Raw genomic sequence first — 27185 nt, 5'->3', positions numbered from 1 at the left:
GAGTGAATTATTGTCATATTTCTTGTCCTTTTTTTCTAGTTAAGGTCTAGTCATAACCCCGCACAGTAGCTGATACGGGGGATTAAAAACACAATAGATGACAGAGGAAGTTAATCTATCACAGCCCACGAGCAGTCGGCCTAAATAAACTATGCAGCTACAGGAACAATAACACTGTACTTGCAACCTCTGCATTTTCACACTGACCACATCACCAGCAAACTGACCACATACGTGCGGCCCACAGCCACATGCCACAGGAAAGGGAAACTCTAAACCAGGACAGGCTGCCTGAAGCCACAGGAGGCAGAACCCAGTCCTTGAAGGCCACGGCGCCTGCTGTTTTTCAGTGTGTTTCAGCACCACTGATTCATTTAAGTCGATTGGCTTAAGGATCCGCAAATCCACTTGTTCCCAAGGCCTTAAATTAGGTGCTGATGGAAAGGAAACCACAACAAACTGCAGACAACGCAGCCTTCTCAGACTTCAGCGTGACACCTTTGACTTAAGAATTCACAAAACACAGAGTTCAGTCCTTTCAGTCTTAGAATATATGAATGTTATGACAATAGTTCCATTAGAATCAGTGACAACACATTCATATTTTAACAAACAACCTATTAAAATGTCCTAATTTAGAAGATGATCCATTATCTTGCCTTAATGACACCTATAGAAAAATCATGAACTCATTTTACAAAGTTTTGTGATAAGAAAAGCAAGTTAAAAAAAAAACAGTATTAGCAAAAAAACGTGTCTCGGAAAATACTATTTATAAAACAAAGGCATATATGAAATGGAACATCAAATAGAAACAGCAATTTTCCACCAAATCATGCAAAGATGTAAGCAAATGTTTGATAACCCACAGGGCTTGTTAAAAATACTTTCCCATGTGGCATTAATGGATGAAAGCTTGTTATTAGTTTTAAGGGGGAAATTAATCCCAGAGTCTCGAATCTTGCATGTTCTGACCTAAATGCAAAAACTTCAACACTGTTGTTAAGAATCAATACATTGTACAAAAATAAATACTATATATGTACATATATATATTACACATTCAACACAGAAATGCAACATTATAATTATGTTTACTTAAAAAATCCTTTCAAATTTGCCAAAAGTACAGTATCACTCTTCCAGCCAAGTGTCTGCTAATTAAAAGACAAACTAGCTCCCAAGACAACAAAACTTTAAAAACCAAAGAGGTTTGAACATGCTGCTGCAAACATCTATTTCTACAGTTTGATCACTGTCCTGATACTGGAGAGAGGGGTAAAAAAGCAAGTTAAAAATTGTCCAACTAATAAACTGTGAAATGTTTTTTTGTTTGTTCTTTTTTTTTGTTTTTGTTTTTTTGCAAACGTCTAATTTGGCCTGTATTACTCTTATGCATGGCTGAAAATGAGGAGGATGACGATGGCGATGAAGCAGGACGCGGCCGGGCTCTGTGCGAGCTGGCCGGTGCGGTTGATCGGAGAGGTGGTGGCGAAGACTGCGTCCGTTTCGTTCCAGGGCAGTGGCAGGTTGCAGATGTTCCCCTCGCAGCAAGCAGTGCAGACCTGGAGCCAGAGCAGTCAGCAGGAATTTAAACCAGGGGTGTGAGGGAGAGAGACCGTCCGTCTGTCTGTCTCCTTTCCATTTTTAACCGCTACTAAGATCGTTATGTTGTTAGCTCTTACTTTTCCTCGACTGTCCCATTCCTTTTGTGTCTCTCATCTTTTCATTTCTTCATTCTCAATTGCAATGAATTTCTTTATTTTGGTCTTTCTACCCTCAATGCAATGCAAAATGCGACAGAAACGAGTTCTCCGAACAAATTCCCAGGTAGTTTAATGACTTACTCAGTAAAGATTACACGCAGGAAAAGCCTTAGGAAGCAAACACACATTTTACCCAAGAATCACTCTTTTCAACCTTTTTACAAATTTTACAGATTTTTTATAAATGCTTGGTATGTCCAACCAAAAACTTTCCATGGGCTTTATCAGCACCACCCTAGGTGCCTTCCCTGGTCTCCAACATGCTTCTCACAAGCTTCTATAACAGAACAAAATCTGAGAGGTCTGTTAGATTCTGTTTTGGCCATTTAAGCACAATGGAGCATCTTACAGTCAGCTCCAGCCTGGAGAAGACTCATATTTCAGCAGGGATTACTGCTAAGTCTTTCTCTGTGTGAGCAGTTTAATTCCAGCCTTTGTCTTATCAGCAGTAAAATCAGTTTGGAGGCTCTGAGGATTAAGTCCATGTGCAACAGAGTGCTGCTGGATAAAGCAGACAGGCAATGTGCAATACACATATTTATTAGTTTGAGAGCTTGTGGCTCGAGCATCATTTCAATTGGGGCTTCTCATCTATGTCAGCTGCATGACCAATACGAAAGAAATTCAATTGCAATGACTATTCTGTGTGGTTAAGACCCATGATGACCAAATTCTTGGGGCTCTTAAATTATCCTTTGGCTGAGATCTTTTATAAAGCAATACATCAGCAATGTGGCCAACTGATAAAGACACATTATTTTTAGCCACAAGTTTTCCAGAGGAGGAATGAACACAGGCTCGAGAGACACAAAATTCCAGATGCATTCCAGAAATATTTTCCAACTTTCCCCATTTGGAGGGCTGAATCATTTTTGAAATGATGAACAATATCTGTCTTTGTGGACTAGAAGAAAATACAGTGCGTACTGCAAGCTGCCCACAAAAATGTTTGATTTTCACTGATTATTCCTAAACTAAGTCACATCCTTCCAAATGGATATTATTTAAAGCGTCATTTTGCCCTGGGTGGTTTAGGCATTGAACATGGTTTATAAGGTCTTTGAATAAGGCCAGCCTAAACTCTGCCCTACTGCAGGGTAACTGAACCAGTCAGTCTAAACTGAGCAGTCCTGCTTACTCACCTTGTTTCCTTCATGGTCAACTTCAGTGCACCCGGTAGAGAGGCATTCCTCCAGGGCCACACAACGCTTTGTCACAGACAAGCTGTCCCCTTGAAAGTCCATCTTGTGGCGGGTGTAGCAGTATCTGGTTTCTGCAAAGGGCACATTCGTTAAGCAAGGAACGAACATTCCCGATAGGCAATCATTCTAATAGCCAATCAGACCAGCGGAAGGCTGACAATGAAAAGGAGATCAGGTAATGCGGGAAACAGATTGCATTTTGGGATAGCGTGTTAATTAACATAAGGGAACAAATGCAGAGCTGCAGAAATAGTGCATTCCAGTGAATTTATTTACACAAGCGCTGTGTGTGATTGGCCCACATTTGTACTTTATTTCCTCAGGGAATGTGAGAATTAGAATTTTAGACAGTGGCCATTGGCCAAGAATAACTAAGACTGTGTGATTATGCTAAACAGAAAGAAGTTAAACCACCATAAAAGCACATGATGAAAATTCAAGGCAGAAGCTATCAGAGCTTTTCCTACAAGTGAAATACACTACATGGCCAAAAGTATGTGGATACATGAAATCCAACATCTCATCCAAAATTATGAGCATTAATATGGAGTTGGTCCACCCTTTGCTGCAATAACAACCTCCACTCTACTGGGAAGGCTTTACACTAGATGTTGGAGCACTGCTGCAGGGATTTGTTTCCAATCAGCCAGAAGGGTATTAGTAAGGCAGGGCACTGATTGGGCAATTAGGCCTGGCTCACAGTTGGCTTTCCAAATGATCTAAAAGGTTTGGATGCGGTTGAGGTCAGAGCTCTGTGCAGGCCATTCAAGTTCTTCCACACCGTTCTCGACAAAACCATTTCTACATGGACCTTGCTCTGTACCCAGGGGCACTGTCATACCAAAACAGGAAAGGGCCTCCCCAAACTTTTGGGGAAGCACAGAATTGTCTAGAATTTGATTGTATGCTGTAGCATTAAGATACGATTTGGATGTCCAGATACTGTTGGTCATATAATTCAGTATCACATGGGTACACGTTTTCCTTCATCAAAGAAGTATCCTGAAACAGAGGGATGTTACAAGTCTGAAAAAAAATTCCCACCTCTTGGGCAGTACACGTCCGGAGCCCAGCGATTGCAGTTGTAGTTGTCAGTTGCATTCTCGCAGGTGAAACACTTGAACCCACCTGGGTATGGCGTTGCTGCCAACACAAGCAGAACAGAAACAAGGCAAGCTCATTAAAACACCACCCAGGACACAACACCTTTCAGCATTCAGTCATTCAGCTACATTCGGTATTCAATTTAAAAAATGAGCGACAAAATTAGTTCCAGAGGCCTATGTAAAAAATAATGTAAATTTGGTACTGAGTTCTGAGAAGACAAACCAGCAAAAAAACACTTTTTGTTATCAGTACTTTGCTTTTATCACAAGCAGAAAACTGTGTAAAAGTTCTTGGTAACTCTTTTGGGTTTTGACAGTTACAAACAAAAGCAAGAACTGTTAGTGGACACATTCATGATGGTACAGAGGGGCAAGAGGGACACACTGTGCAGTGGTCTTGGGAAAGAATGGGAGTCGTGTGGGTTCTGAGTCCATCTGCTGTGATCAAACAGTAGGGCTGGCGGGGCCCTTTACACTGGCTGAGGGGGCCCTCGGTCCCGTTACATTAATCTGGTTAGGGGCCCCCCTGCCCCCTCGCCTCTGACAGCTGCAGGTCTGAGGGTCATCCAAACTTCATTCACCGCACAAAGCCTGCCAATCAAATGTAGACCGATACTGCCACGGCAACCAACCCCCTTCACAACCCGCCCCCCCCCCACCCACACAAGCACAGTTTCACACACACACACACACACACACACACGCATAGACACACACATCATGAGCACATGCACACACGCACACTCACACACAAGCACACACCACACAAGCACACACACACACACACAAACACACAGGCGCGAACACACACATCATGTGCATACACACAAACACACATATACATCATGTGCACACACACACATCATGTGCATACACACACACGCGCACACACACACACACACACACACACACAGGGCTGAGTCCAGGTGTTCCAGCTTTAAGATGGATAAGTCAGACTGGGGCAAGGAAACGGAAGAGAAAAGAAGCTCAGAAACTGAATTTCTGGCTGCGGGGTTGGGGGCAGTGAGGCATAACTACAAGGTCTGTCCTCTAACATGCCCTCTTCCCTGAGAGCAGTTGGTTATTTTAGCCTTCTGATCTATAGATTCAAATTCCTCTCATATGCTTCTGAGCACGCTCAGTCATGCGATGGCTTTGGAACTGGAAAGGACTTTGAGGTAACAGCTAGGTTATTGGCTAAAATAAAAAGGACTGTGTGGGTAATATGTGGTCACAGGGAATGCAGCCTGGGCTTAAAGGATAAACTGTGCCATTTTATGGGACCAGACACACATATTATGACTATTAACTGGTTTCATTTACAATACACATATGCTTGTGCAAAGTTCTCTTACAGAAAAATGTTATGTGAGATTACCCAAAAGTCTAGATAAGGTATTTTTAAGCAGGTAGATATACAAATGCACAGTGTGCAGATATGCAGAATACATTTGTTATGTGGTATGAAAATATATGCACTGTAAATCAGACCGAAAAAGCAATTAGTGACTGTAATGGCCTTTATGACTCACTGTAGAAGTTCACAGTTGAACATTAGTAACACATTTCCACAAAAAAAATTGTTAATGAAGCATGCTTACGCTGATCTATCTGCCAAAAGTGTCTTTTTCCATTACTGCAAAAATGAGGAATGCGCAAAAATAATAATGCTCCTATCTTACCCTGAATGAGAGGCAGAGCACCACTGGAAAGCACAAAAGACACTGGTGTTTCAACCAGTGACTGGAATTTACTGCAGATAATCTGTGACTCATACAGAACCCATAAGAACTATTTAGACTATTAGCATCCATAATATCTACATCTTAAGCACCCATAATAACTGCAAGCCAACAAAATTATAAGGTTCAGCGGTTTGTCTGCGCCACTGTTATGCCATTTTGAAAATCGGAAATCAAAAATGATATATGAACAAGATAAATCTTTTTCTCTCTCAGACAGCACATAACCACAAAAAACCAGGCGACTACACACAACCAGGTGACTATCTGTGACCAGTTGACTACTCACGATCAGGCGCAATTTGTCCTTTTATCCTTCTCTTTAATGGCGCCTGCATTAAAAATCAAGGCATGTTTGCCAGCGTTTGCCTAAGTCAGTAAACTTCCTGTACAATAAGTCTACACTTCTATGGATCATACAAATGTACCAATGTACACTAGCTAAATGGGATTATAAAGACGCCTGTTTGCAGAGATGCACCAAGGGAAAGAACCTTTCAGGGCAGGGACTTTGGGAACATGATCCGATTGGCACCACTTTCCAATTAGGGAGTCGGCTCATTCAGCCCATTCAACACGGAACATTGTGATGGAGTCACATTAATTACCGGCGTTTGTGGTCGTCATCGTTTCATGGCCGGCACCGTAATCCCCTGATGGACTGGGAGCACTGAACATTAATTAAATCAGCATCCGCAATAATTAATGCTAGAGAAGGGGGGCAGGGCCTTGTTAAGATAATCATGGAGATTGGGATTTAGCCTGCAGGCAGTGACCTGTGTTGGGAGGGCTTGTTAACCTAACTAAGAATTCTTTGTAGCTTCAAAGACCTACTGTATGAGGACATGAGAATGGAAAATATGCAGCTAACAGCTGGCAAGACAGGACACTGGACAGTGGCATACGAGCAAGGAGCTACAATAGAGGAAGACAGTGAGAGGAATAGTGGAAGAAGAATTAAGGATGGAAATAAAACATAAAATTAAATGCCAAAAATAAAAGTATAAGAAGATGAATTTAAAAAAAAAATGTGATGACAAATTGACTGTGTCTTCTATTTGCATGGATTAGGTAGGTTAACATTCATTTATATTCCTGGTACAACTGTGGATTCCGACTACCTAAAATATGCTATCCAAGTTTCAGTGCTATTCTTCCATCCACTGAATTTGCTAATTCTATCCAATGCTAGTAAGTAGTAAGCACCCAAGGCATCCTCCTTTATACTGTAGAGTTCTGTTCTACATTCAGCCATTTAGCAGGCGCTCTTGTACTGAGTGACTTACACAGCATACATTTGACATATGATCTATTTACACAGTATTACATTTCTTTCAAGGACAGTGGTAGTGCACCACCCAGGAATCAAACCTGCAACCTCTGAGTTACGAGTTACTCTACTGCCACCCCCCGACCTCTGGGCAGGATGCATGGACTGAGGGGTAAATGTAGCATCCAGATTATGTGACATTGCTGGAGCCCAACAGTGGATTTAAGGTGGGCTGGAATCAGCATAGCAGAGCAGACCAGAGCAGAGGGGCCAGTTCTGCGCCTGGTTCTCTGCTACACTGTAGCAGGGAGGCCCGACTCGGGCAGATACGTGCGTGGGGAGCCGCGCGCCCCATCACTTCAAAGGGTCGCGCTGGGCGGAGCAGGAGCTGCACTCAGCGGTCAGACCAGCTGTGGACCCGTCTGGCTTTGGCTGGAGATCAGAGAACCACGGAAGCCCCCCACCCCCCTACTGTTTCCCACCCCCGCCGCTCGGCCTCTGCAGCTAGGGTTCATCGAACCCCTCCGCCCCCCCACCCCCCTCCACGGGGTTCACAGCGCCACCAGCGGCTGTAATAACACCCCTGCCTAATCACTGGTTTCGGGGGGGGTCCGGGGAGTCACGCCAACCAGGCTTACGGGATCTGAGTCCGCAGACGCCGCCGCACGGACGCTAAAGCGGAATGCCGTGGAAGCCGCCGTGTTCTCTGAGCCAACCGCGAGCCGGGAATTTCACACCCCTTCATGGAAATAACCGAGGCCGTATCCCCGATGGTGACAGCGGCAGCGGCGTGATGCCTTTAGCAGGTGCTCACAGATTACACGCCTGGTGTCCAAATCAAACGTGAGACTTATTCAGAGAACCCTGTGAATGCCTTGGAACCTGCCTGACAACTTACTACACAAACATCTGTGAAAATTCATCCAATGAACACATACATCTATGAAAAGTACCTGCAGGCTCGTGGTAGTTTGTTTAGTACAGACAATTGATACATAATTTTATGTAGTCTTGGCTCATTCAGAAAATGCATTGCAAAAAGGCACATTTTCAGAAGTTAAGAAAATCCAGAGCATGCTCTTACTTGAAGGATGGAGGTAGATGATGTCCTTTACTGTGAAGTCCCGGGATTCGGTAGTTGTTAGCCAATCAGCAATGAGAGCCAGCAGTAGGACCCAGGCCCCAATAGGCCAGGGTTCCATTGCTGGGTGTGGCCTCACACATGCAAGCTATCCAGTTGGCCAACACTTCCTTCACAGAACAGTGGAAAGGCACCTGTTAAGAAAATGTAAAATCAACAAGTGTGACATTGATGTTGCAATGCATGAACCACTTTCAGCAATTACACAAAGACTGATTCATTATATTCAGCCATCTTTGTTTCATTCATCTTCTCATGCATTCGATGTGTGTCTGTTGGAATTCGAATAAAGATCTTTTCTTTAGTGAGTGATATTTTCCAGCACATTTAAATAACAAATAGATAATTACAGTGCAACTCAGAAGTTGTGCTATATCAAAGTAAAGTATTCATATCCTAATTGGGCTCACAACATCCCTTTTCATAGAAGAAACGCTGAAACTAAGCATGCTTAATAAGTAACCATCCACCGACATGATGTACCCAGCTCAACTCGACTTTCAACCTCTTAACCTCCATACTTTTTTGGTTTTCCATTGGGCAAAAGTTGTGGATAGTACCTGGTACCTGGTACTTTTTTGGTATCACCTCCGTCAAGGTTCCAAGCGAGCTGAGGCGATACCAAAAGGTGACGTGAAAACACTGCAGAACACTGATTGGTCATGACGACAAGCTACATTGACGGGGGTACTATCTGCAGTGGAAAACAGAGTACCTGGTACCAAAAGCGAGTACAGTCGAGTAGAGTTGAGCTGGTACCATGCGGTGGAAAAGCGGCTTTTATGACACACCTGAATTCCCTATACCTCTGACTGACAGGCAGCTGAAAAGGAGGTGGTGTCAATGAAGTTCTCATACCGAACACTTTACAAGAATGTATGTAACACCTACAGGGGTGCTTTCAGCTCCGTGATAAAAGACTGCACCACACCCATATCTGTGGTAATCTTCCAACTAGCCACCAGACAAAAAGAAAATGGCTCTTTATAGTGAAAACGATTTCTCAGTTAAAGCCTCTCCTCCTGGTAATGACATCGGCCTGTCACCAGCCTGGCTTTTCCCTTTCACAGATTTGGTCAAAAAAACAGCTTCTGTCCAACAGAAGCAATAGTTAGCAAACTATTCTCTATACCAGGTTTTTGGGAACAGGGGCCTTCCCTGAATTGTCCCATTTGATTCAGGAAAACTCCCCGGAGGTATTTTTCCTCTCCTAGTCTTGCTGTGGAAGGGGATACCAGCTGATATCTTCTCCCATGGTTATTCTCCACATCTGTGAAGTCCCTTCTTAACCCCCCCCCCCCCCCAAATGGTACTTCCTCCAGCTTGAGGGCGGATCAGTTGACACCACTAATACCCATTTCGAGGACAAGAAGCAAGGTGGGGGGGGGGCTGATGCGGGGCATCTATTAACATGTGTATCAATGGCTATTCCTATTCCCTTCTGGAATGGTCATGTGACTACGGTGATTTGAAGCTGATGAGTGGATTCCAAAAGAGAACTGTTGGGTGGAGGGGGTTGGGGGGGTATTGCGTATTGCGGATGAAAAACCCCAACATAACTGTGCTGGTAAGAGGTTTCACATGTTTCACAATTAAATGATAATAAACAAAACTCAGATAGGTATGTGATGGCTTTAAGATACAATCTTGAAACCAATACAAACAAAAAAAAACATACAAGAACACCACGCTATTATATATAATATCCTGAATTAAAGTGTCATGACCAACAGGACACATGAGTGAATTTGCCTTTAAGTCAAATCTTTTTAGTAGACATTGCTGCTATATATATTTAAAAAAATCTAATCAAATTCTATTTGCTTACTGAACAAAGTGTGAAGTGATGAATTGTATCCTTGTCTGAGGTAAGGAAATATAGCTTAATTAAATGGCAGGCCTCTCATGAGGCCTAAGTGAGTCACAGAGGCAGTTTTCAGCCCTTGAGGGAGAGCAACCGCCGCTGATATAATCAGCAGCACACCACACAAAGACGGGAAATTTTCCCTGAGACTAAACAAAAGACGGCTCCTCTGAATACAAAATAACAAATTGATATTCCACCCCTGCCAAAGAACTCCGACAGCGGCCGCTATCACACAACATAACACCAAAGACAACGGAAGAACTCTGAACCCTTCCTTTCTCTCATTTACTATTTAAATGTTAGGATTTCTCCGTCTAGCTTTCCTGGCCCTGTATTGGCAGTAGCTAGACATCAGGAGCCTGTCTTGTTTCTCTATTGGAGAGAGGACCGTGCCCTTGTTTTGACTGAGAAATCTGTGGGCCAGATGCAGTGTGATTGAAATTGAGAGTGTGGAAGTTCCTCCCAAGTGGTGTTCAAATCCAGGTCGGTGTTATCAGCAAAGGAATTAGCGGAGAAAAAAAGCTTCAGTGAAGGGTTTTGTAAACAAGATAATTGGCCGTATTTGCATATCACATTACAGTATCAAATTTCTTTCTACTGTCTCGATGTCTTCCAAAATTACCCGATTATACTTTCTCCTAAGCCCAAGAATATTTCAAAGGAAGCGCTTTATTCAGTCATTCAAAGCCATGTTCAGGGTCAATGCTGCTACACCTCACAGACTCAGGTAATTACCTGCTTTGCCAGCAGAATAATCACTGTTGCATGCTGGGAAATTGATCATAATAGCTGAAATCAAAGGGAAAACTTGAGCATTATTCAGCAACATTGCAAGAGAGATCCTTTGTTACAGGTTGTGTTAAACTAGCTCTGAGCTCCATCAGCATCACGGTGAGACATCAGGGTTTTTCGTGCATTGAAATGTCTTAGACGGGCCGCCTAAGTGTTGTTTCAAGCCACCTAAGCTGCCTGTAAAAACCTGTAAAATGATTTGAAATGATCCCTGAATTTATTGGTACAATTTGGTTGGACCGCTTTCAAGTTTACATGCCACCTTGGACACGCTAAATTAGCGTGTCTTGTGCGCGCCAGTCAGGCATCTGCTATCGGTGTGATTTTCAATACAAACCGCCTACCTGTAGTTTTGTGTCTTCAGGGCAATTGTTGGTTTATTTATGTCACGTCTACTGACTTTAAACATATATTTATAGATCACTACAGAATGCAATTTGATATAATTACTTGAAAATATCCAAAATATGCGCTTATGGTTCATGAAAATATGCTATCTCTTTATAATGGAATGAATGGGAAATGGTATGGGATTTGGCAAGTCTATGCAAATATCCATATCATACTATAATCTGTAATACCATTAAGTGGATTCTACTGCATTAACCTACACTGTTTTAGCCTATCTGTGCAGACTGAACAAAGAAATAAAATTCTGAAAAGCCTTTAATGTTGTGAAGGGTAAAAGTAGCACAAATCATTTAAATACAGTAAACTGGTATTTGTATGGATTCATTGAGTTAATTAATATTGCACCCTAAGTTTTGATTGACAAAAATGAAACACATTTCAAGACATATTACAATTCCAAATACCACTATTCCAGTACAACGTGTAAATCCTTCAGTATAGGCTATATTCTGGCTATTCTGGCACTTACAATATGTAATCCTTCAATAAATAATTCAATTGTTCCAACTGTTTTTTAATTTACGCTACTCGTTTCTTTTCTATAGCCTACATCTTAATGCACTGTGGTGGTCTCTTGAAAACCAGAACTTTACATTCTAGCTGCATATATATAGGGAGATGACGTGTGGAGGTGACGGTGGCAGTAGAGCCACACTGACCACAGTCACTGTCTGTCACACAAAGTCACCACCTAAGCCCTGTTTTGAGCCAGGAAAAAACCCTGGATGTGCAAATTATTTTCAGGGTCGCTTATTATCAGCAAGAAAACAAAGCCACAACAAGTCCACTTGTCCCATTCCAATCATTCTTACCAGCGGCCACAGTAAAGAGGACAGCCCTCCGTTAGCAGAAAGCACTACTGCCGGGTCATACGGGCGGCTTTGAAATGACCCTGGAAACATCCATTCGGCACAGAAATGTTCCAGCGTTATCCCAGGCTTAGATGGCCAATTCTCTGCCCGTCTGAAAGTGACCGTGACCCATAAGATCACGGGGCTTGACGGACCAAACTGTACAACACCTGTCCCTAAATCCACCGACATCAGCTCGGTCACCTTTATCAATCAGAGCAACAGATGCACATGGGACGGAAGCCAAGAAAAGGATCACAAAAAAATGTAGGCGATTTATCTCAGGATAACCTCGCACAAAGGTGAGTCATTCATCTTAGCATTAGCGTTCCACTTAATCTCTGCCAGCGCAATCTGACATCCCCAGCCAAATTCCTAATTGCTACCTATAAGACTTGAAAGATTTACTATAGAGCTCAGTGGCAATTTTAAGATTACTTTACACAGATGTCTAGCGACCCAGAAAGAGCGTGAATTTACAACCTTTGAACGCTTTGTAACGAAAATTAAACACCGCTCGTTAACAACTGAGCCTTAAAATAACTTCGATAGGGACGCCTTTTCTGTACGTCCGATTGCATCCTCGGTGCGTCGGGGAGGTCACAAACAGAAGCACGGGGCCCGGCGGCGGACCGTTGCCACAGGCGACCACTGTGATCTTCAAGCATAACAACATATTAACGCACATAATACGCCAGCACCTATTGGTCTCAAAGCGGATGAAAGCCTTTGATGATTTTCTACAAAACGCAGGCAGGAGCCCTTCGCTAGCTGCCCGTGATATTCCACGCTCTGGTGTCAGCTTCCGAGCCCAAGGCAGGAGCTCCTGCTGCCTGTCAGTGATCCAGAAAGCCTGCGTCTTATCGTGGGGTGGAATCCAACACTGTGAAACGCGGTGTGAGTTTCACTGGGTCAGAACAAAACAAACGTACTTCACTGGTAAAGCATCTAGCATGTAGCAGATGCTCTTATCAACAGCAACCTACACTTACAATCTCCACCTTCTAAACTTTATCAAGGGGAGCAGACACTGCCTCCCATTTCATATTTCTTGCTTTATTAAGACAGGGAGAATAACAGATACAGGAACAGACAGAGAAGGGATGTCAGCTCATAAAGAACCATGGCAGGCGATCGAACCCCCAACCACGCGGGGGTTCCCATATATGACTGGAGAGTCGTCCACCCCACAGACCAGGCCACCCATCCTACCTGAACTTGGCTTCTTCTTCCTCACCTCTTACCCCAGGAGAGAAGTGATTACACTACTGTTTCACATCGCTCAGTTCAGTTCATGGCTAATGTGCATTCACAAAACAAATGTAATTCTCACACCTTTACTAAATAAGTTTATGCAGAATCATCTGAGGGTAAGCGACTTGGTTCAACTTATTTAATAAGCTTCGTTTAGCCTATTAAATATTTAAAAGTAACTATATTCACATCATAATTAAAAAACATAAACTACAACAGCACCAACCACTTAGCGCTCAAAGACATTAGTACTAGCTTTTTCACATTACAATAATATATAGATTACATCATTAAAAAGTTATTAAATTATAAAAAATAAAAATAAATAAGTAAATAATAATAATAATAATAATAATAATAATAATAATAGAAAAATAAACCTCTGCATAGGACAACAGCACATTTCTAACTTTTCAAAAGGGTTTGTCAAAAAAAAAAAGACTGTATTCGCACCCATGCTCATTATGTTCAATGTACCAGAACAGTGAAACAGTGGAGAACAGAGGTACAGAGACTCCCCCCGTGTATGGCCTCTTATAGGTGCTATCCTTTGACCCCTCAGACAATACGCTACTGTATGCCAAAGCCGCGTTTGACTGCACTGAATTTCCTCAGTGATCCTTATCATTAAAGAGGCTGTGCGTATCCTCACAGAGGAACTGGGGTCTGCTTGACGAGGAGGCACGAGAGCCATTTCCTGTTTCCTGTTTGCTACTGGCATGCTAATAGCCACCACTGCTTTAAGTAAAGGCTTCCAGATCACTAGGCAGAATAAACACTAGCTAGACAAAAGCCAACTTATGATAAATAGGTCATAACACTGAACATAATTCATAATTGTGGGCATGTAATTCAATATCTATATTCGTACAGACATCCATTTTAATTTCCCCATGACGCTGACATCAGCTGTGCTCCATGTCAAATTCCAGTTGTCAACATCCAGTAAAGCACAGATGAAGCCTGCTATTTAAGGCTATTAAACAGCACATTCCAGGACCACAAATGCCTTATCATTATCTCCATGATATGGTATTTAGCTGGCCCTGGCCAAGTGATTTACATCCAGCCAGATACCGTAGAGACACCTGCTATGAATTCCAGAAGTGACATCATTTAGTGCCACTCCAAAAGAGAACGTAACATGAGGTAGCACTAAGGTAGATCTGAAGGCACTAAGTCTCTAAAAGTCTGTGCAATTTATCCAAAAAGCTTTACCTGCAAAGAGTCACTGCCTCTGATCAATCATTCTTTCAGTGTCCACAGCTTTAACAAACAGCAGCTAATGGGTTTATCATATATTCCTTTTTATATTCCTTTATTTGTAAGTGATGCTTGGCTAATGACAGGGAGAAAAAAAACAATTCCAAGTGCATTTATTTCCTTGCGAGTGATCTTCTGTGAATCCCCACAGGAAGCCTGGCTTACTGAAGACAGACTTCAATATCTAATGATGCCCTGCTGCATGACATGCTACATGTTGTGCACCACAAAAGAAGAAATTAATCTCTCTGCCGCCACATTTCAGAACAGTTTCCTTAATGAGATGTAATGAGCAACATCTTGTGCATTAAACATGAGCTAATTAATGCCGCAAAGCTACAAAAATGCAGGACAGCTGTCATCCTTCCAGACAGTGCATATTTGGCAGGAACTCTAAAGTACACACCCTCTCGCTTTCTCTGCCAGCACTCTGCACCACAAACACCCATCACCGTCATTCCTTTAAAAGTGGCAGGATTGCTGCAGTGGCTGAGTTGTCAAGATACATTATAAATACCTTAAATTATTTCTTTCATTCCATAACTAACAGAAGAAACAAGTGTAAAGTTAAAATACAGAAAAATCATGTTAAAGCTAAAAAGAAATAATAAAAAAGCTCCATTGGGTAGGGAAAGGTTTTGGGATGCTGAAATGTTTTCGTGCCTTTTCTTGTTTGCAACAAAATAGTGCCAAGTTTATCGCTCTCTCTCACATAACCACACAGACACACACACGCACACACTTTTATAACACTTATGTGAATCTGCGGCAAAGAAACAGAGCTTACATTTCTCCTGGGGTCCTTGCTCTAGGCTGTACCTCACACACTTAATTAAGGAGAACGCCGAGGTTCCTAAGGGCTCGGTACCCACAATGCCTGCTGCCCGCCTGCTGGAGAGAGAGAGCCAGTCAAGTGTGAGGAGCTGAACTGCTGATCACGTGCGCACTGATATTCACACGCTCCAGCTCCTCCAATTCTGCAGCGTGTGTCACCACCAGCAAGCGACACCCGACACAATGACCTCCACAGTTCGGCTGCAATCGCCACCGACCAGACCAGTACAGACACCACCATGGAGACAAAAGCCAGAATCTTTGCAGAAGCTTTAATTAAGATTAACATTCATTTTCTCTATTGCCAAACAGATTTGTGTTCCTCATCATAATAAGAAGCTTAGAAATGATCCATGCGCACACCTTGCAATTAAGGTTATCATGTTGTAATGGCATGAGGGAAATCAGCCGGAATCTCAGGTAATGAAATTGTTTACCAACTAAGTCCCAGATCTAGTGCGCTGTGCATTCTGGGATAACACGTGCGGCACTGTAAATTTGAGATTGACAGTTCGATGATGGATGCAGATTTTTGCCACATGAAACTGTCCCTGCTGAGAAATTCTATGCGCCACATTCCGCACAGCTGATGAGGCCCTATTCATCACAGTGAGGCGGAGAGGAACCGGTCGGGTCTGGTCGGGTCCGGCCTGATCCACTCCCTTCCCTCACTCTCAAGCCAAAGGGCATGTTTGTGAGCCATCCGCAGCTCTGGCAAACTGACAGTTTCCTCTGTCCGCTTCCAAAACCATCGCTCGTAAGACACACCAGACATCCTCCATTCAACAGAGAAAAAAACAGCCTAAAACAAAGTCAGGTGATCAGGAGGGGGGGGGGGGGGGATGGTCAGTCTGGGTGTGCCATTCACCCCACACTCACTCGGTGGTGTTTCAATACTGTAGGGTATTGCCCTGATAACAGGTCATAATGGTTGCCCTTAGTTACAGCCAATGACTGACAGGTTGGGAAAAAAGGAGGGAAGAGACTAAAAGCTTCCCTTAAACGGAGTTCTTTCTCTGAAAGGTTGCCAGGTTTGGAAAGGCGATCCACTCTGGCAACGTGATATTCCAGGTCGGGTAACAATCCGTGAATGGGGGGGGGGGGGGGAGTCCTCCTGTCAGAGAGAAATGCAAATTCCTCCTCCTGTGTCTTCACAGACTCTCCAAACTCGTCAGACCAGATCCGAGAGGCGTGACAGAAACTCAGAACAGAGAGCAAGTGGCTCTCGCAGCTGCGCTACCAAAAACAAACTGCTGGCCTTTCCCAGTTGTTACTTCCACGTCACTATCACTGAGAAAAAAACTTAACAACTAAACTTCTTTTCAGGATTTCTCATTTCCAGCAACTCATTTCAAATAATTGCAAAAAAAACATCTAATGTCAAACTTTATCAATATGCACAGTTTTTTTTGCTATTTCAAAATTTTAAAATAAGCAAATAAATAATGCCTTTCCAGCCCAAAAAACACACTGGCACTCCGGGTTTGGAACTATCAACCACTAAGTTATAGCAGGAACTGACTCACTATCTCACATTACCAGAGCAAAGCTAACATTGCATTCCCTACCTAGACAATTAGCTCATATTTGTTGCCAAATAAAAATTAATGAAGCTTTTGACAGGCTCTTCTGGTTTAAACAAAAACAAAAAGGCGAATCATCCACATTGAATGGCAGGCTACAATTACAATGTGTACTGAAGCAGCTGATGTCAGACATACGTCATTCATTGTTCATTTTATTTCTTTATTTAATCCTCAAGAGAATTCTAAGTTACCGTGATGTTCCCTCGGCTAATCCGTTTGTTCTAGAACACACTCCACCAGCTCGGCATGCTGCACTGTTCACGCGAATGTAGACCGTCAGATGTTCGGGTCATCAGAAAGCATGCAGACAGCTATAATCCTCCTACAGCTGATTCATCTGCACGGAATGAGAACACCAGAGTTTGCGTCCTTGGTGCGGTAACATCGGCTGGTTCATCTACTGGGTTTAAGTTCATGCAGCCCTCCTTTAAAAGGAATCATCACAGAAAATATGTTTCTGGCATGTTTGTGAAAAGAAAACCACATCTCAAAATTACATGTAGAAAGGCAACGTACAGGAAAGACTTGTTCTTGAAAGGACGTAAAACCAAAAGAAAGCACCCTTAGCACAACCGGAATAATTGCCAAAAAGTGAAGCACAGGAGACAGCGAATGTGCTCCGGATGTTTATCAAATGTACCCGGCGGGCTGTCTGAATAATAAGAATAAAGCAGCACTTAAACTGAACACAATGTTCTCCCTGTCACAACGTTAAATAAGCCACTGGATGTGTGTCATTGTGTCTGGATGAATCTCACAATAATCTTTGAATTGTTCACACACCACAGAACCTACACTGGAGTTTATGCAGATTATTTGTTTTATTAAATTCCATGTCTTGACTTGAGAATAGTTGTTCTTTTCCTAATCTATGCATTTCTGAAACTTTTCTCTGGAACAGTAATGCACAAAACACATACATCCAAGTTAAATCAAATTAATGGAAAATTGCATATACTCTGTCGTTTACAAGTTAAACCTGCAGGTTCAGATCATCAGTATGTGCAGTGACATGCTTAATGCAGCAGGCCACATGCAAGAAAAACCGTAACGCTCTGAGGATGAAAAAGAACATTCCCTACGGGAACGTATACTATTACCTTTGCCCTCCAAAATATGGAAATGACAGATATTAATTTCAGACAAAAAGCCCAATGGAAGTCATGTGAAAGTCAGAAACACCTTAAAGGAGGGAGGATACTGTACATGGAAGTCGATACATGTTACAGTGTTCAGTATATTATATACATGTTAGCATTAGCTTAAGTAAAAGTAGAGCAGAACTAGTAATAGTAGAAGCAGTTTTGGCAGTGAAAAGAGGATATGAACATTTGGAGAACAGATGACCTCACAATGGGGTTCTCTTTCCAGAAACACCAATGATCTGCACGTGAACAGAACAGCCATCATTTGGAGAACAGGTGACATCACAATGGGGTTTTCTTATCAGAAACAGTACCAGGCTGCACGCGGACAGAACGGCCATATGGGAGAGAATGTAGGACAGCACTGAGCCCCTATCACTCCCTCTTCTCTTTCTCCACTTCTTCATGCCCTTCTTTTTCTCCATCTTCTTCTCTTTCAGTACTTTCCCCAACCTAACCCTCCTCCCCTTTCTCCACTGAGCCATGTACAGGAGAACCTGCCTGACACTCCAGTGCTAGCGCCTCAGCATGAACAAGCAGCCTTGTTTTGTACCAAATATTTCAGCCGAGGCTCAAGGGCGATCGCCGACCCCCCCCCCCATCCACCCCCCGCCACGGGGGAGGCACCCCCCTTTTGTCCAGCGACAAAAAGTTAAGCCCATCCTTGAGAACAGGGGAGGCTAAATCCTCTCTGAGGCCATGTGAGACACGTGAAATTTCGGCGGATGCAGGGGTGGGGGGTGGGGGGTGGTAGGGGGGGGAGGATAATGAGGATCAGAGCGGGAATAATGCACCCCTGCGGCAGCAGCGCAAAAAAGACGAGGGCTTTATCCCCTTGAACCGGGCTACGAAAGCCGCGGCGTGGTCAAAAAGGCAAAAGGAGCTAATTGGGATTTTGGAAGAGAGGCTTTTCTGCGCCTTTGTCTTATGACAGGACTGTGCGAGCTTCGGCAACTGCGTGTGTGTGAGCTCCCAGACATGCCTCTCCTGCCCAGACGCCGGACGGGGGCTTGCAGTGGAAACTCAAACGGATAAATACGCCATTTTTTAAGTACCTGACAGTTCATACTGGGTCACACATTGTTTCTGTTGTACATACAGTAACGTCGATGACAATACGGCAGTTGTTTTCTTCGGGACTCGCATTATTCAGAATAAATGCCAAACAGCTCAAGGGTTGCCTCAGTTTCTGAGTTACTGAATGTGAGGGATAAAACAGCGCAGAGGCTGCCTTAAATTCTGAGTTATTCAGAGTTAGGCATAAAGCAGCACAGTGGTTTGCCTATGCTAGCCCCAGGCTACTGCGCAATAAGTGAAAAGTGTGGGATCTGAACAGTACTTTATTCCCGACTGACGAGGTGTGGGAGACAGGCTCATGGCCCCTGGGGTGGGGGGAAGGGGGGGGGGGGTGCATGCATGATGATCCCACATGGAAACACTGCTCTTTTTGGGGAAGCGTGTGGGTGAGCCGGTGCTCGTTTGGAGCCTCATAATCAGTCAGCGGAGGCTGGTCTCAGAGGTGGGGGGGGGGGGGGTGACGAGAGGGAACTCAAACAGCAACCCTCAATCTTCCTACATACCTGACCTACACATCTTCATGGTTCTCTGAATAGAGCAAAAAAAGTACTTTACCAAGTTATTATTCAACATCCACATCCAAAAGTTTTTATCTGAATTTATTTTTTATTAATCTCACTGTTTTATTAGTTATACCAAGATACGATAAGAACATTTAACTGAATAGAATAAACGTATCCAAACATGTAGGCGCTCATTTACGACAGCGAAATAATCACATACGTATCCATATTACATACAGTAAGTGTGTACATGCCCTGGGAAAAAAATACGTTAAAGATAAGTCTGGTACAAATTTATACAATATTGGTCTCATTATCATAGATCAATGAAATCACACCCAGGGAATAAAGCACCCTACTTCAAACGCAAAATCTCCTGAGACAGTACAGTGCAGTACTTCAGTCTTCTGCACAGAAATAGCTTCCTCAGATTCCAGCTTACCATGCCTGCCTGTGAGAAGCCCCTTCATATGAGAGACGGTAGACACCACAAACCCATATAAAACAAAGGCCCAAATAGCTGTGGATAAAAAATGTGGAGGATAACTAATTTCCCACTCCTCATGAGTGGCTTAAGACATTCAGTTAAGTCTTTCATGTCTGCTTTAAAAGCAGTCTCTCAGTTCACACCAGCAGCCCTACGAGAGCCTTATTTTGCACAAGGAATTCCAGACTTCCTTGAGAGAAAATGGCAGTTCAAAGAACTTGCTTAATTAAACATTTCGGCTCGTTCGGGGTTAAAATACATGCTTCTTGCTCTTTGATCTACATTTCCGAAGACAGCGGAATACTAGGACTTCATACGGAAACTTCCCCGCTACAGTGAATTATAAATATTAATATGCACCCTGAAGGCTTATTTCCTTCATACTCTTTACACACAGAGCAATACTGTTATGGCATGAAGTGAACTCACAGTAGTTCCATTAAAAAAATCAAGTAGACCAGAGACAGAACTAGGTCTGCACTAACCTGGCATGGGCAGTAGGCTAAATTTATTTATTATAACCTTTGTATTTATTTACACGTATATATTAATTAGCTGACACAGCAGCAGGGCTCTAAACCAGCTATCTGACCTTCCATTGAAAACTGCATACAAATCAAACCCATCTGCTCCCTAAACATACTGAAAAGTAACTGGGAGTAATGGTAATTAGCATCCAAATTAAACACTGTTAAAACTGTGTCTGGATCCTGCCGCAGGCTGCTAGCATCGTGCAATATTGCACCATGCCAGTTCTTCACACTAATTGAATCTTAACTGAAAGTGAGAACAGCAAAGATGCAGAGTTATGTGAGAAAAATAACATCTCATAATCCTGAAATAGAATCCACTGTGAACAAGTGGTGAAAAGATTGTGCAGTTCCTAGACATTGAAGATGCTTTATCTAGTTCTTGAACTTAAACTGTATGCTTTTTTGGCAAACATCATCTCAAAGACTCAAACATTCAAAATGGTTTCTTCAATTTTACAGAGATGTATTAATTCAACCTGGGTATACCATTGCTTTCCAAAGACTGAAGTAGTCTTTCCTGTGTGCTCTGAGGGTGATGCTATTGAGTTTTCTGTCAATCAAACCCTGTTATAATCATGCACATTTAAAGCCTTCTATTTATGGTTTGTCTTACTAAAAACCCATTGCAGTGAACATCTAATATTTACATACATTTACATCAAGGCATTTGGCAGACTCTCACCCAGAGCAACGTACATGAGTGCATATGTAATGAACAGAGCTTGTGCCAAGTCGGTGTCACAACTGATTTAGTATTATTTATTACATAAACCTACAGCACAATGTTAAGTGCCATAGAAGGTGTAAGAGGGAGTTGATGTAGCGCTTTAAGTGGCAAACTGGTTTGAGGGTGTAGTGTTAACAAAGCACAGGCGGGGAGAGTAAAGCTGTGATAAATGCTTAGTTCAGTGTTCACAGAGTCAAAAAAGCACTGTAAGTAGACATGTTTTCAGTCTGCAGTATACAACCATCTACTGGCTTTTTGGGTGTTGTTTTCCACCATTAATACATATATGAATACAATTACCTACTGTTTTAAAGGTAAGGTTAAAAGGTAAAGTGGTCTGTCTTCTTTTTTTTTGGTTAGGTTCCCCTTTAAAGAGAGGCATGACAGAAGTGCATCTCTCTGTCCTTGGCACCCGCCCTGTTGACAGGCTGTTATCACGGGGAGAGCGACGCATACGCCGCGGGCTAACGGTATGATGTCATGGAGAGGCTGATAGAGCTGCTGCCGGGGTCCCAGGCAGAATAAGGAGCTCTGATCCTCCTCTTTCAGCTCCTAAACCTCTGCTCTCCTCACCCCGATGAAAGTTTAGGCCCCGGCAATTTGTAAAGGGCCTGCTCTGCGCCTGGGGGGTCAATCTCCTCGTCTCTCGCCCCTCCTCCCCTTTGCCCCATTCCTGTTTTCGCCTCATCCCTCTATCCCCGACGGGGGTGCAGCATTTTTCTAACTATGCATATACACAGCGGCCACTGTAGCCCTCAAGGTCTCGACCAAATGTCTTCAGCAAAAGATCCAGCCTTGAAAACAGATAACAGCTCAAGTGTAAGTTGGTTCAGTCACTCCCTAGTCAGATGCCACAGAGGCCGATTCCCCTCCCGCACAATGCTGCCAACACAGATTTATGTCTAGAGAGTGAAAGCAATGTTATCAGAGTCTCTCTGTCTCTGTCTCTCCCTCCCTTCATCTCTGACTCTCCTTCTCTCTCTCTGTCTCTGTGTGTCTCTCTCACAGTCTTTCTCACAGACTCCCTCTCTATTAAAAATGCAGTACGTCTCTGTCTCACACATATTTTTGGTGTACTGACACACACTTTTGGTGTACTGACACACTGCACCCACTCTCTCGAGATAGGGTGAGGCTTGACGGCACTCACGTGACCGGCCCCGTGGAGAGGGGGCCAGAGTCTCGGACACACTCCAAAAAGTCAATTTACACCTCTCTGTCCAGTCTGACCCTGCCTGCCTGTCCCAGTTTAAAAACTACTGGTACGTAGGCACAACCATATGATTACATGACTGCTACAGAGCAGCACTTGATTCGGAGCTTAAATTTGAACTTGTATCATGGCAACAGCACAGAATAGAACAGAGCACATAACAATCTCACAATTTACCTGAATGCTAACCTGGAACCAAAACCAGCACGCCCTTATGTCAGCCCCAATTACCCCTCTTAAATCAGCCAGGCCTCACTAGCCAGGGCTTAAAGGCACTGTTTAAAGGGAGTTTAGGGAGCCGGAGGCCTGCACTGTGTCTCACAGGAACCGCAGCGTCAATCAGCAAACGGGAGGCCACCGCAGGGCACCTCCCACACCTGGATACATGTGCCTGCTGATAAGCACTCCCTGTGACCGTCTGTGTGTTAGTCTGTCATTCTGAGGGGTCTAATGACACCCTTTGAATTTATCATCATGTCACGAGGTGGGGGTGGGGGGGGGCGCAACCGCACGGGCGGCAAGTCTGTCTCCAAGACACAACTCTTCCTGTCGGGGCTCCTAACTACTGAGGAAAACGTGTCGACCTTCGGCGATGCGCGCGCGCCGTGGAACAAATTAAACGTGCCCCAGAAGGCCAGGGAGAAACAAAAACACTGCGCACCTCTAACAGTCTACGTCAGCTGTTCCCAAGCTTTACACTTTGTTCCATCAGACCTATCACTGTTCTGCAGTGAGAGCAGAAACTATTCAAATCTTACAAAATACGTACGTGATTTTTGCGTGAGAAATGATAGAAAGCAACACAGAATGGTGTGATGTATTATTGCTACAAGAGGCACCGTTTCTGTGTGTGGATGGAAAAGAGGCACTGTGTGTGGATGGGCTCCATGGACTGGTGTCCACTCTGCCGACCGTGGCCAGCACCCTCACAAGCCAAGCAAAAAGGCGACGGGCACCCATTGCCAAAACATTTGGCACGCCTCAGCCTGGATTTTAACCCCAATACCAGCAGGATGGCAGTGAAAACTCTTGACCATAAAACCGATTCAGTTAATAAGCAAAAAAAAAGAAAAGAACAATTCACATGAATATTCATGTGAACGAATATAGCTACGAATATTAATATAAATGTGCAATGACACCATTTATCCGAAGTTACCTCCTGAGGACATTCCAATTCGCCTTAGGGGTACATCTGCCTCAGTGTGGGGCCCAGTGGTCCATATTTCTAAACAGCCAGGATTCCAGACACATCCATCACACAGAGGGGATCTTTATCAAACCCGTGTACCACTGAGTGGTACTCAGAGTAAGGCCTGCATAGAGTCTAACTGTGCCTGTGATGTTAGCCTGGCAAATAAACAACTAAACCCTGTGAACAACTGCCCAAAATAGTGACCCAATAACTGCTTATCACACAAATAAATCTATTAAATCATTTTTTCTCTTCAAATCTTAAAACCCAAGCTCTAAAAAACTTTTATAAAAAACATGTTTTTATTTATTTTTAATTAAGCTGGATTTGTTTACTTTTAGCCTAGATATCACCGCCTTATTAGCATGCTATTGCAATGCAAGTGAATCATAATCTGCTCCCTCTGCGTTTAATCTTTCTGCCACAAGAGAGCCGGAATATATGAGAATCCTCCAGCAAATGAGAGTTCATGGGATTGTGGGCCCTCTCAGAACCTTTGATCTGAACTGAAACCAGGCAGACCTTTGACTGCTCCCCTGACGGATCAGTCTCTGGGGAAATATCGCCTATTAATGACTTCATGAATACTGGCCTACTGTACACCACAACCAGACAGCCGGGTCTCGTTCTCCACGAGATATAAAGAAGACCTCTTTCATTTTTCAAAATTAATTTCACCTCATCGATTGTAATGCAGATGACCCCTCTATCGGGGCAGTGCATGGCCCGGGTTTTCATTAAAGTCACAATGCAATGGAGGAACTAATCAGTGAATCTGTGGATGGTGGTGAGAGGGGTACAAGGAAGATTCGTCCTGAAGACAGTACACACACAGACCATCCCTTCCAGAAAAAGCAGTAGCTTTCAGACACTCTTTCCCCCTGACTTATACGTAACAGAAACAAAAGAAGAAAAGACGACTGCTACGTTGAGGCTGCCGTATTAGTTCACTGTTTAACACTATGACTTAAGCTAATCGTGCTTCTATTTGTCACGGTCAGTCCTGGCATTCAGTTTACCACAGTATGCTGTACAAGATGTTACAACATGCTGCTCCTGACAGCAATTATAATGTGCTGGGGGTGGCGAACACACTCATATGGATGTACCGATCCTTTATCTCTCATTGACTGGTGATGTATATTTTTCCCTACTGTGCATTTAAAAATATATACACTGTGTATAAAAAAATAAGTTCTGTGTTGTTAAATATTTTGCATATTTTTGTTGGTAGACAACATGGAGGTCAACAGAGTAACAGGCAATGTACAATAACGTGGACTGACCCCTTTTTAATGTTACTTTTCTCCGATACATTTATGCTTAAGAAGACTTGCCAATAATGTCCAAATTAAACCACATATCACCAAATTTATCCAAACTACCAAGCAATATTTCAGATAGATATTTTCATTACACAACACTACATTTGAATTCCCTGTTAGATAAAAACAGCAACCTTACAAAATAAAAATTGACTGTACATAATGTACTGTACATAGAAAAATGTGTTTAGTTTTGTTGAAACTGAAACAATGATATACGCATCAAAAACAAATTTTATATTTAACTCTGAATATGGTCGATGTTTGTGATTCACAAGGTTAGCATTGAACAGGGTGTGGTGTGCATTTTGAAACAGTTATACAGGGTCTACACAGAGAATTCAAATGAATGGGCTTTGCTCCCAGCTACTGTACCTTATCAGCACTTAGGAGAGAGAGCACAGATACCGTACTGATGAAATAAGGCAGTAACAGCACACATAAACATGTGCCACGACCATCTAGAGTCTCTAGACCCAATGTAAGTGCCTGTATGAGAAGCTGTATATATTATAAGAAGCCCTGCATATACATGCACCTGCTGTCCAAGGCATTCTCACAGAAAATCCCTGCCATTCTCTCCCCTTTGACAGGCAATTCGACTCACAGGATAGAGACAAAACACAAAAAAGTGTGCTCATATATGGAACATAAAGCACATTATCCACCACGGACTAAGCCAGATGCTGAAATTTTGTGTTGTTTCCTTTCTTTAAAATCACAAAAATGAACTGTTATTTTTTTAAATGTGAAAATATGATATGTATTCATGATTTCAGTTCAAAGTAGACTGGAACAACTTGTTCTCAAGCAGCAGGATACAGATTTCCTTTGTCTTTTGTCTTTTCAGGCATTATTATTAATTTATGTATAATGCAAAAACTGAGCTCTTATACGTCTGATAACAAATTGTTATCCGACGTATAAGATTCTCATGCATTAAGCTGAGAAAAACTATTAGAAATAATAATCATATGTAATCAGTCCAATGGAATAATTATAATTTAAGTGATAAAAATAATATTACTACTTGTAATTTAATAATGACGTAAAATAAATTTGGATGGGGGGCAGCAGGTGGGCCAAATGAGAGTTGCACAGATTATAAAAAAATGAAAGTACATGCACAAAAAAATAATAATAATTGGTAAACAATCGTACTCAACCGGAGCTTATTTTAGTATTACTCCGTACACTCAACCAGTACACCATGATGAATACTTATATTTCCATTGTTTCGATTTGGCTACAATAACAAGAGCACGACGTGAGGCGTTGCATTTTCACGCTAATTAGTTCCAACAACGTTATCAGTTCGTAAAAAAGCTTCGCCGGAACTTACCAAGTGTTTCCCAGCTGTCAAACTCCACGCGTGGTCCTCTGAGTATTCCACGGGTCAAAACAAACATCCACTTTGCCGTTCGTTGGCTTTGCGGAATATTTGTCTGTGGATTCCTGCTCTTTGAACGTCTTTGAAATGAAATACATTAGTCAGGGGGAGCTTTCGTTGCGCCTGGCGCCCCGGTCCTATCAGAGGTCTCGGTAGGCGTGCTCATGTAAGGCTTGGACCATCTCAATAGGCTGCACCCTGACAGAATTGGGGGGGAAATAGAGTAGAAAGCCCTATCTCTTTATATACCCACCCATATCTTGCCACGGAAGAAACAAATGCTTATTTTCCAACTAAGTCATTGCTGACGGCGTAAAACAAAAGAACACAGTGGAGTCTAAAAAAAAAGTTTTAAACAATGTCTCCTCAGTTCTAAACTTCAACATACGTATAGCATACGGAGACTGCTGTATGTTTGCAGCTGTATATTTTGTATAAGTGCGTTGGTCACAGAGGGTGTATTATTAATAAATCGTATGAATTAATCGAAAATAAAAGTAATCTC

The 27185-nt window shown here is 42.8% G+C and overlaps 1 protein-coding gene across 3 annotated transcripts; it reads right to left on the bottom strand.

Annotated features, from left to right (window-relative positions):
- Nucleotides 1–45: 45 nt before the first annotated feature.
- Nucleotides 46–26892, bottom strand: lypd6 (LY6/PLAUR domain containing 6). Of its 3 annotated transcripts, none has more exons than XM_064326692.1 (5): nucleotides 26633–26892; nucleotides 8171–8361; nucleotides 4013–4096; nucleotides 2909–3039; nucleotides 46–1565 (listed from the first exon to the last, which is right to left on the bottom strand). In XM_064326692.1, exons 2-5 carry the CDS (start codon nucleotides 8286–8288, stop codon nucleotides 1392–1394), a joined length of 507 nt encoding a protein of 168 aa, XP_064182762.1. In that variant the 5' UTR covers nucleotides 8289–8361; nucleotides 26633–26892; the 3' UTR covers nucleotides 46–1391. The 3 variants fall into 3 exon arrangements, with proteins under 3 accessions (XP_064182762.1, XP_064182759.1, XP_064182761.1); XM_064326689.1 differs by having other exon boundaries at nucleotides 4013–4111; nucleotides 26633–26883; XM_064326691.1 differs by lacking the exon at nucleotides 26633–26892 and adding an exon at nucleotides 15453–15554 and having other exon boundaries at nucleotides 4013–4111.
- Nucleotides 26893–27185: the final 293 nt, after the last annotated feature.

Source organism: Anguilla rostrata, chromosome 3 (genome assembly GCF_018555375.3).
Source record: "Anguilla rostrata isolate EN2019 chromosome 3, ASM1855537v3, whole genome shotgun sequence".
NCBI classification, from domain to species: Eukaryota; Metazoa; Chordata; class Actinopteri; order Anguilliformes; family Anguillidae; genus Anguilla; species Anguilla rostrata.
The sequence above is the reverse complement of the archived record's forward strand: the minus strand, read 5'-3'. Positions and strand labels throughout refer to the sequence as shown.

Bases quoted from the DNA above. Each gene is read 5' to 3' on its own strand.
- lypd6 (XM_064326689.1), bottom strand. From the start codon at position 8,288: ATGGAACCCTGGCCTATTGGGGCCTGGGTCCTACTGCTGGCTCTCATT. The intron at 4,112-8,170 runs GTAAGAGCATGC...TTGTGTTGGCAG, and splicing joins CATCTACCTCCATCCTTCAA to CAACGCCATACCCAGGTGGG. The intron at 3,040-4,012 runs GTGGGAATTTTT...TGCCCTTTGCAG, and splicing joins GGACGTGTACTGCCCAAGAG to AAACCAGATACTGCTACACC.